General features: G+C 41.0%; 1 protein-coding gene across 5 annotated transcripts in view; it reads left to right on the top strand.

Annotated features, from left to right (window-relative positions):
- Window positions 1–11,127, top strand: part of grm8a (glutamate receptor, metabotropic 8a) — a 388,925-nt gene that overhangs the window by 232,324 nt on the left and 145,474 nt on the right. For all 5 annotated transcript variants that reach the window (XM_020599497.1, XM_020599496.1, XM_020599499.1 and 2 more), the window contains 2 exons: window positions 7,121–7,256; window positions 7,424–7,578. In XM_020599497.1, coding sequence (XP_020455153.1) covers window positions 7,121–7,256; window positions 7,424–7,578 — 291 coding nt within the window. The remainder of the gene's footprint in view (window positions 1–7,120; window positions 7,257–7,423; window positions 7,579–11,127) is intronic.

Here is an 11,127-nt window from a genome sequence, read left to right as displayed (position 1 = left end):
TTTTTTAAGATTTACCCAACACTGATGTAATAATATAAGAATTGAATTTTAATTTTCATGTAGGTGCATTGATGGGAATATGTGTGCCATCAATGCATCCAACCGCATTAGGAAATCCTGAAGGGGATTCTAATTATTAGTTTATTTCCAGAGGTCACAGCAAGATGTTATTAACTGATCATCATTTTTCAGATTAGCCTTACTGAAACGAATTCAATACCACTAACCTGCAATCCTGTGAAACTCCTCTTTAATGGCTCTGAGGGGTTTGTGCCCAGGAAACACAACAAAAATTCACAGAAAGCGCTTGAGGGTGAGGCACACTTTCCGAACTATTCTACATACTGTGGCCTTACTAATGTGCTCTGCATCCCCGATGTTATAATGAAAACTGCCGTTTGCAACAAATCGTAATGCAACACAAAGCATCTGCTCGGATGTAAGAGCACGGCCACGATGGGTGATGTGTCTGATGTATGGGTGGATAAGATTATTGATATATGTTATGGACTCTCTAGAAAAACGGTACCGCTCAAATAAAAATACATGGGGATATGACAAAAAATCAACTCGTGGCCTCAATATCCTCTCCCGACGTAAATGCAATTCCCTGCGAATTAATACAGCGTCCTCATCTACAGGATCCTCTATGAATGGACACGCCATTTTGGTCTCTGCGTGACGGAAACGTGTGCAATCTATGAATGTACTGAAAGATTAAATGAGGTATTAAACACCTTTCACTTTAAAAAAGGGCGGAGACCCGGAGGAAACTCTGGATTTCCCGAACAAAACCTGCTCCCAACCAGGTTAGGTTCACAGAGTAAGTTGCCGTAGTAACTGACTCTGAGTTTAGATTACCTCTCTTTGTGAAACGGGTTTTAACTTACCCCGCTTTCACGGGTTTAAGTTACCTCCGTTTCTGAAACCGAAAACTCAGAGTTTCCCTCATTTCGGGGTTAACAAACTCTGAGTTTCGACAAAACCGCCTTCTTGAAATAGGCCCCTGGTTCAATGTCGGCAAACACTAACATTTGAGGGATCCAAAAATAGGTGGTCAAAGAAGCTGGTCCAAAAGTCGATACACAGATACACATACAGCAATCAGGAGAGCTAGGCAGAAATCAATGGTCAGAACTATCCGGGGTCAGAATCAAAATCACAGGGAGAAATGCTGGAAAGTCTGTATGTAAGTCAAGAACAATCTGGCAGCTTTCCGGTGGAGGGAAAGCTGCTTATATTGGGGTGAAAACAGGTGTAACCTATTGGGTGTTGATTAAAGTAAAGAGTCCATACAGGTGAGACAGAAACAGAAACTGAAAACAAAATAAAAGCATGATGCCAGAACCATGACATCTTTAAGCCTGATGTTAAGCTTACAAACACTTTATTCATTCATTTTCTACTGCTTAGTCCCTGAACGGGGTCACGGCGGAGCCAATCCCGGCCGGCAATCGGGCGAAGGTGGGGTACACCCTGGACAGGTCGCCAATCCATTGTAGGGCTAACACACAGAGGAACAACCACACACACACACTCCTATAGGAAATTTAGAGACACCAATCAACCTAAGCTGCATGTATTTGGACTGTGGGAGGAAGCCAGAGTACCCGGAGAGAACCCATGCAAGCACGGGGAGAACATGCAAACTCCACACAGAAAGGTCCCAGGTGGGGCCCGAACCCGGAACCTTCTCGCTGTGAGGCGCTAACCACTGCGCCACCGTGCTGCCCTACAAACACTTTATCTGGTACATTATTCACAAGAACATTCTTTAGACTCTGCTATATAAAATGTTAAAATTGCTAAAAGGATTGGACTGCCATATGGACACATATTTCAACTGAAACAGTGTTCTTATTGGTAATTCTTTCTTTTGAGACATGGTTATAGCCTAGTTTACCAACATGTTCAAGCTTCTCTCATTAGTTAACCATCACACCAGTGCATGTTACATTTGACTTGTGCCAACTTGCACTACTAAAGAATATATTATATGATTCCTTTGATTTATAATTCCTCATTGAAATGTTTTCCCTGTGCATTTTTGTTAGCTTCCTAGTCCTAGTGGATGGATACATGTCACAGAAACAGTCGGTAAACGGCTGTACCTTAAACTTTGAAGGAGATGCAAATAAATTGGATGCACACACAAAACCAACCACATTGTCACTACAATTACAATCTTTTCTCATGTAAAATTAGACCACAAAGTTTGAAAACACTTCTAATAAAGCACAGATGTCACCTTTATGTGGCTGGTGCTAGCAGAGTTTGTTGTCTCCTGGTTCTGGGCAGCAGTTTGCTTAATAGACCTTATACATCCATGCACTGTACAGTGTCACCACTGAAGTGGGTATTCCGTCCGTCCATAGGGGGAAGCACGACGCAAATTGCTGCTTGGCACACCAAAAGGAGGAGAAGAAGGCAACAAACTAAGGGGGCTAGGGCTGCCTTCTATCATAATGCACACTGGCTGACAAAAAATAAAATGTAATAAAATATAAACAAGCTCAACTAGAAGGGTTTCAGTCAACTGACGGACCTCTTGCCTAATGATTTGACTAGTCAACTTTTAGGGGTAACCCTAGTTGTTGTCTTCTACAGGATTCAGGTGACAGGTGTTCTCATTGTCTGTTGCATGCAAGTCATTAGAATTCTTAAAGTTTCTGAGAACTTCTTGCTTTTCGGCTCTTGCTGTAGAACTCATTGTAAATTCAGCCACTAGTTTCTTTTTGTTAATTGCTTTAAAGGTTTTAGTTCATAATTTGGAGAATGTCAATTTTTTTCTTATACACTCCTTTTAATAAATGTATTGTAAAATTTATTGTTATATCTCCCAGAAGATTGTGCACAGTTTTCTTTCTTATTTCAACATGTTGCTGAAAAGTTTGACAAGTTGAAGGTGAAAATAAAATGACAAGCAAGATACAGACAGTGAGAGATGACTACTTCCTCCTTCCCTATTCATACCTCTTTTGGGTAAACGTTGTGATAGCAGTTTTTCCAATTCCTGAAACAGTATGAATCTAATCTCAAAAAAGAATGTTAATTTCAACCCTAAGGTTTTTTATTGGGAGAAGTGCTGGATAAGTGCTGGATGCAGTTAATACTGAATCATCACAGCTTGTGCTCTGCATGATTTTGTTGTTGCTTCAGAGGAAACAGTCAGATACAAACAAACATGCACAAAACCAGGCTATAGGCTAACAAAAATATGCTTCACACCCACACAGAGGGCAAAAGGGATTAGGTACACAGAGGCATCTGCATAAGTAGACACAAGGAATTAGGATTCAGTTCCATGCCGTTTGACATTGAAGCCTCAATAATCAGGTTGTTATAGATAAACCGAGAGCTTGGTGTGCGTGCTGCTGCTCAGCGAATTTAGAGTTCATAATTGAATTAGCCTGGTGTAGATGAACTTGCTACAAATGGTTATGTAAATGGATATTACTTTGATTATATATGACTCAAGTGAAAAAAGAGAATGTCTGCATGGTCTCACATTAGCATGCCCACTGTGTGATCTGATGTCAATAAACAATTAAGTATCCAGTTTTTATTCAATCAGATAAATTATTAGGCTACAAATTCTGTTTTTGGGAGTCAGAGAGAAGTGAAGTAGTGTTTTTTTTTTGTAATAAGTGGTGCTGTAGCTGAAAGTTGATATCAGATCTTCACACTGACTTCTCTAAGTGCTCTTTCAGACTCTATGCAAGCTGCATACATTTCCAGCTATGCAGGGGTGGTTTGGTCCATGCTTGTCATCCAGAACTTTGTAATTCCGACACAAGCATGAGTGTTATTTCATCTGTTTCCTATAGGGGCACTAATGCAAATACTGTATTGTTACTTTACTCTGAAGTCCTTATTACAGAAGAACTGTTTCTGGTGTGAAAAAACAAACAAAAAAACAATGGGCTGTACGAAGTTGTGTGTGTTCATCTTAATAGCATGTTAATAATATGGTAAATGTATGCCTCCTTTTTTTTCTTTTACCAATGATGCTTATGATGCTTTAGCAGAAGCAAAATGGCAGCAGTTTTAGTTTCTATCAGATAAATCACATGACCTGATTAGGAGCATGGGCCAGTGACTCTTGCCCCTTATTGGGTGAGTGTTGTAACGTATCTGTCAAGATGCAGGGCAGCCCCTGATTATATGTACATAAATACTTATGTGACCACTGTGTTTACAGCTGCGTTTACGTAGTTTTGTATAGAATCTAAAAGGGCCCTATATACTGTATATTAACTAATTTGGACTCCAACAATGACTGTCAAATTGTGTTTACTGCTCTGTTTATTCATATGCAGATGAACATCTGACATCATCAGCTACAGTTTCTTTCCTTGGGAAACGAAACTTGGCAGTAGAAGAGTTATTTGTTTGGCCTGCACAAAGTGTTCACTCTATGTCATGTAGCTGAGATAGGCCCAGATCTTTACTGAAATCAATAGTGAGGCTTGTAATTCACAGGAGCACTTATACTTATTTGACCAAACTTTTGTTGTCAATGTGGGAGCTTCCCTCTCAGTTGCAACAGACATTAGAAAGGCATTGGCCACAAATATAAAATAAACATTTTTGTCATCTGTCTTTTCTTTACCTTTATTTTTTGTTTCTAACTTTGCAAAATTAAGTAGATTCTCTGTCTGGATTGGAGTGATGTGCAAGGGTTTTCATGTTAAATGTCTCCCTTCCACCCCCCACCCCCTTTTTTAAACAACTGCTGCTTTCAACTAGACATTCTGTGAGCATAAAAAGGAGACTGATCTCCTGACCTAACCTCACAGCTTTCCTTTCAACAGAGCAGCAAAGTTGCACGCTAATAACTGACATTCACTTTTAATGAGCTGCTTTTTTGGCACCATCAAAGATGAAAAGTGTTTAAGGAGTAGCAGTGAATTTGGCGGCAACACCAACAGTCAGGTGTGTGTCTGTGAGAGTGTGTGTGTGTGTGTGTGTGTAAATAAACATGTACACATAGATAGAGACATAATTTGATATAGTCCTTTATCTGGGAAGTCTGCTCTCTACAGGGCCACTTATTGATGATGGGTGTGAAGCCATAAAACAAATGATGATTGAATCACTTTTATACTGCTCCAAGGACATTGCTGAGAGAAAGCAAACATCAGCGCATGTGCATGTACCATACTGTTTCCTTGCTTCCTTATAAATGTATATCTGTATGCATATATAAAAGTGTATGTCTGAAAGAAATTATTGTGCATTTTCAGATTTTGCTTATCTTTGAGAGGGTTTTAATTCCAGGCTAATGAGTATTTGTTTTAACAGTTATGCATGCTGGTGTGCAAGCACAGATTGGAAGGCATGCACACATATGTGTGTGTTCTTGTACTTGATATATAGTGAGGCCTAAAAAAGTGTTTTTTTGCTACAGAGTGAGGAGATTTGTGGAAAGTGAAGACATTTGGTCCTCACTTTCTGAACCACCTTTTTGAAGCTTAAGTTGGTTTTAGGGTTCCGGTTAGAATGAGCTTTAGGCTAGGTGTTAGGCATTTAGTTCTGATGGTAAAGATTAGAGTAAAGGGCTAGGGAATGCAATATGTCAGTGAGTGTCCTCACAAACAGAGAAGTACGTGTGTGTGTGGGTGGGTGATTAAGGGAAGTGATGTAGTGAATGCGACAGACTGTACAGATGTTCAGTAAATGGGCTGGAACAGGCAGGGAGGAAAGGGGACATCGTTCACACTCCCTCATACACATGCACACACAAACACACTCATACAGAAGAAAAAAATGAACATGTAAACCTACTGCAAGAAGATGGATACACATAGACGAGTATACATTGTGCTTTCGCTAAAGATACTGCAGATGAAATGTATAACAATTACATAATCCTGCACACACATGCCTTTACATCTTAAGTTGCATTTCTGTTGTAATAACAAGCAGAGGTAATTAACAGAATGACCTTAAATAGTAAGTCGGGATTAATGCAAAGCAGTATGGAATGTTGGATCCTGTGTGTGAGAGAGAGGTGTTGGTGTTTATGTGGCTGCCCTTTTGTTTTCAGACTCAAAGTCCCTCAGAACAATTACATCTTTTTTGTCCCATTTCCATAGTTGAACATGAAATATTTGTGTGTATGCAAATTTGACAAGTAGTGGTTATGGTTCAGGTTAGGCTAAGTCTCCAGTAAATAAATGTATGTCAGTGTAATGTCCCCACGAGGAAGTAAAACAAATGTGTGAGCACAGCAGAGGGGGGAAGAACATGGTAACAATAATCTTCCTCATAATGACCTATTGTGGGTGAAATAACTAGTATTGCTATGACAGCTATTCTTGTCACCCTCAACAATAGAAAGTGAAGGACTGTGAAGTGAGTACAGAGAACGCACTGTGACAATGGTATGGTTCTGAATCAAAATGTTTCCCCCTCGTGTTTTGCGGTTTTTCCCTGCTGTGATCAGCCCCTCACACCTCTGCCACTATTTTCATGTCTTTTTTTTCCTTTCCATCTTCCAGTGTTTTTTCTCAACTCTTTTTGTTCTTTTGTACTCATTATTTACTTCCTCCATTACCCCTTTCTTTCTTATTTATCTTTGACTCATTCTTATTCCATGTTGTCATACCTGCAGCTTTTTAAATTTTTATTTCTGTACTGTACCTTATCTCCTCTGTTTCCTTTATACCTTGTCTTCTCTCACCCAGCTCTCTGACTTTTTGTTTTATAATCTGCCATGAATGTTTAACAAGGCTGTTTCGTGAACCTCATCTTTTTTTGAAATTCTTTGCATGTCAGACTCATTGCTTGTTGATGTGGTGTTTTGGCATTCTGCAAGATCATTTTATCACTACAATTTCATCACCTGTCTGGGTGCCTCTCATGCCACAGTAACTGGTTCAGTCCAACAGTAGCTAACAGTTTATCCATTTATTCAACTAAAAGAGCTACTGTAGGTTTGTTGGAATCACTTCTACATGCCTGAGGTCATGACAGTGAGTGTTTGCAACAGTTTGGAACAGTGTTATGAACTGGGTACAGGCCAAATCAAGGTAGAGCAACTGAATATGAATGATGAATTCAAAATGAAAAGAATTCACATTCTGTCCCTGCTTGTCTTTTTCACATTTTTTACCAGGTGGTGTGTGTATTGCCCAGTCTTTGAAGATCCCTAGGGAGCCCAGACCAGGGGAGTTTGACAAGATCATCAGGCGCCTGCTGGAGACCTCCAATGCCAGGGCCATCATCATGTTCGCAAATGAGGACGACATACGGTTTGTACTGTGCCCTGTTTTGTTTGGCCTAAGTGGACCTCATGAATGCCTGTAGCCACCCCAAGTTTGAGACACCTAACAGCCTTCCCCCCTTTTTAGTTGACTTTACTTGGTTGCATAAATTGCATAAACATTGTAAAACTTTAATACACCATTTTGCTAAACAGACGAGTTCTGGATGCAGCGAAAAGGAACAACCAGACTGGTCACTTCTTGTGGGTGGGTTCAGACAGCTGGGGATCCAAGATCTCTCCTGTGATTGACCAAGAGAGAGTGGCTGAGGGAGCCATCACCATTCTTCCCAAACGAGCATCTGTAGATGGTAAGTTTGTGTAAAGATAATACTGTAGACCCATTCAAAGATGCTATGATGTCATTACACAGTAACTGACAGTAAATTAGGAATAATCTCTTAAAATAAATTTTCGTCTGCATCTGACTTTGTGATAAATGAAAAAAAGCTGAAGTTGTGTGTAGGTGTGTGTGCTTGAAGTGTAATGGATCAAATTAAGGGGACAGGAGGAAAGGCCAGAAACAGAAAGTGAAATACTGTTACAGTATGTTCGCTCTCCTGCAACTAGGAGAGAGAGCGGAGAATGACTGAACCCAAACTGCACAGAGCAACTCAGAACAGAGATTTATTATACATGGTGTCACGTGAATGGGTATGATGTGAGAATAATCAGTATTTTTTTATATTAAATTTATGTACATTAGTACTGCTTGTGCCGTCCCTGGTAGGCTAGTGGTTAAGGTGCAGCGCTTTCACCACTGTGGCATTGCGTGAGGGAGGGCATCTGGTGTAAAACACATGCCAAATGTCAACATGTGAGTCGTCAGTGTGACGATTCGGGACGGAACGTGACTTTCAGTGCTGCTTGTGTGGAGTAAGGGTAGGCATAATAAGCTTTAGCTTCAGCCTACACCTTTGGTCAATAAACAGTGTTTTTTATTTATTTCATTTTATTTTGTATGATTATGTATGTCTGCATACATGCTTTTATTCAAATAAATGTATGTACCTTTATGTTTCATGCCTTTTGTGTAAAATAATTGCAATTCTAATTTTGCTTGTTGACCAAAAAACTACTAAATAAAAAATAAATAAATATAATAGTGATATAGTTTGTTTCGTTGGCCCGGTTGGGAGAGTAGTCAGGCGAAGGAGAGCGTCGGAACCAGGAAAACGATCGGGGGCGAGCGCTTGCTTCCAGGGCAGGTGGACTAGAGGTGGCAGATGCAGGGTAGTCAGCTCTATGCCTGTGGATAGATGAAGACACAGAGGAAGAGAGGTAACAGAGTCGGTCAGGTCTCAGAGGAGTAAGGGAGAAAGCCCCGGGGCGTAGCACGCTGGAGATGGAGGTTGGAGCTGGTCACGGTGGTAGAGAGCTGGCAAGAAAAAGATGGCACCGTAACACCGCTGATGGAGGCGAGTGCAGTGGCGTGTGTAATGCAGTAGGTAAAGAGCGAAGCAAACAGATCAGGTATAGTTCTTTCTGGAGGAGCTGATCCTCGTCTAGCGGACGAAACAAACTGGCACTGCAGTAGCAGCTGACCGGGTCTTAAGTAGTGCAGCTCTAATTAGTGGGATTAGCCACAGCTAGGAGGCATACCTCTCTCCAGGACCTGGGGAGAGAGAGCAGGAGAGGACGAGAGAGGGAACGGGGACCAGGAGAGACAGGGAGCAGCAAGCAAACCTGACAAATACACTCATGTCTCTTTGCTCTTGATCCCAGCAGGCAACACATTTTTTCCATTAGACCAGGGAGGATATCCTCATTTCCTCCCTGTCAGTGCTTCCTATTAGATAATTGACTCCTGGAGGACCACAAATGGTGAGAAGATATAAACTGAAAGTGAGGGAGGGAGAGCTTATAGAGAACTTTAAATGAATCAAAGTCAACTTTGGCTGGTTGCCATGACAGGACATACTATAGTATCTTCAGAATAAATAGAGGAGTTGGAAGATTAATGAAGAGTGCATTCACCTACTTACCAATTTATTAGTGATAGATTTAAAAAATCCATCCATCCATCCATCCATCCATCCATCTTCATCCGCTTCATCTGAGACCGAGTCACGGGGACAGTAGCCCGAGCAGAGCCTCCCAGACTTCCCTCTCCCCACATACCTCTAGCTCCTCAGGAGGAACCACAAAGCGTTCCCAGGCCAGCTGGGAGACATAGTCTCTCCAACGTGTCCTGGGTCTGCCCCGAGGCCTTCTCCCAGAGGGACTTGCCCATGGCGGTGTCCAGAAGGCATCCTAAACAGGTGCCCGAGCCACCTCAACTGGTTCCACTCAACACGGAGGAGCAGTGGCTCTACTCTGAGCTCCTCACGGGTGACTGAGCTCCGCACCCTAGTGGCGGTGTTAAAAAATGGTGTTGATTATTCTTTTTCCTGGATTCACACTGGAGGCGATGCAAACAAAAGTCTGGAGGGCTCCTGAAAGTTCAAAAAGCATTCATTTTCTTTACGAGCTCAGAGAATAAAACACACACACAATGCAGTCTCTCTGCTTTATTTTGTTGTTTCAAGTAATTACTGTATTTCTCCTCTACACTACAAGCCCCCTTTCTCCCCTTGACCAGTAGGCAACTATTGCTATGCTTTTTACCTAATGTGACATGTGAAAGCAAAATTACTTTAACTAATAAAATCCACACGTACACAAGGCTTACTAAAGTTCAAACACAGGACACAGTCTCAGCTTTGAGTCTTCTAAACAACAAGATAAAAGAACAGGCATAGCTCAGCGCCTGGCATTCTCCTGCACTTCTTGTGTTCATCCAAGTATAACAACCTTAACCTTGAGATGCCTGAAACTGAACACAGAAACACATAGTTTTACAAAATATTAAAGCAATGTTCACACAGGTAATTCTGACCAAATGATTAAAAGTACACGATTACGATACATGAATGATGCAATATAATCCAATAATGCTACAATAAATCCTGTCTTTGTGGAGCTTTAAATGTTCAGTTTTTGTTGACACTGTGTCAGAGAGATGTTGATTCAACTCTAAGGTCATTTTTGATGCAGTAGTTTGTAGTTAAAATGTTCACCACTTTTGCTTCCTGAGGGGAAAATATTTTTTATATTGAGTGTACTAAAAAAGTACATGAAAGTACATGACCCTATATTTTGTTATTTAATTTTCCTTTTAAATGTGTAGTTGACATTCCTGGCAAAAACTAGCAAGAGGAGGCTTGATTTTGAAAGTAGCCAACTGAAGAAATCCCACCCTTTCATTCTGATTTCTCTCCAAAACCACTCCTCCAAAACACAACACACACTGCAACGTGCACTTACTACTTACAGATTTCATAAAAATAACAAATGGCCCCCAAACAAAAAAATTCATAATTCCCTGTCCAGCCCCGAATCGCATCGCTTTTCAGCCCCTTTTATTCTCTGTTCTCGCCATTGTTCAAAAGCCACACCAATGTAAATTTTTGGTGTTACTACTTGCAGCACCTAACTTTTTTTTAGTTATGACTTTGTCGACTACAGTCTCAACCAGGGAGCGAAAGCTGCTGTGGGTACCTTCTCTGTCACAGCTCACTAGCTTTAGCTATAAAAACAGACAGGTAACACGTCTGCCTGCCTGGCCTTGTGGGAGACTCTTGGCTCAAGGAATGAGTGCAAGGGCAGGGTGCGCACAAGTAGGAAGTAGGTTGACAGGCAGGTAGGTCATCCAGTGGTTTTGCTCAGACTTAGTAAAATTATTGGTCAGTCTTTTTTCAGCCCTGCTGCTGCCACAGATGACAGATGACTTCTCAGTGCACTGTCAGTGCATTTAATGTATTCATTGCCATCAGGATGAAAAGAGAATATTAAAAATGTAACAGAAAATGCTTCTGAAA

Source organism: Monopterus albus, unplaced genomic scaffold, assembly GCF_001952655.1.
Source record: "Monopterus albus unplaced genomic scaffold, M_albus_1.0 scaffold41.1, whole genome shotgun sequence".
Taxonomy (NCBI): Eukaryota; Metazoa; Chordata; class Actinopteri; order Synbranchiformes; family Synbranchidae; genus Monopterus; species Monopterus albus.
Note: the sequence above shows the minus strand (reverse complement) of the source record. Positions and strands in the feature narration are given on the sequence as shown.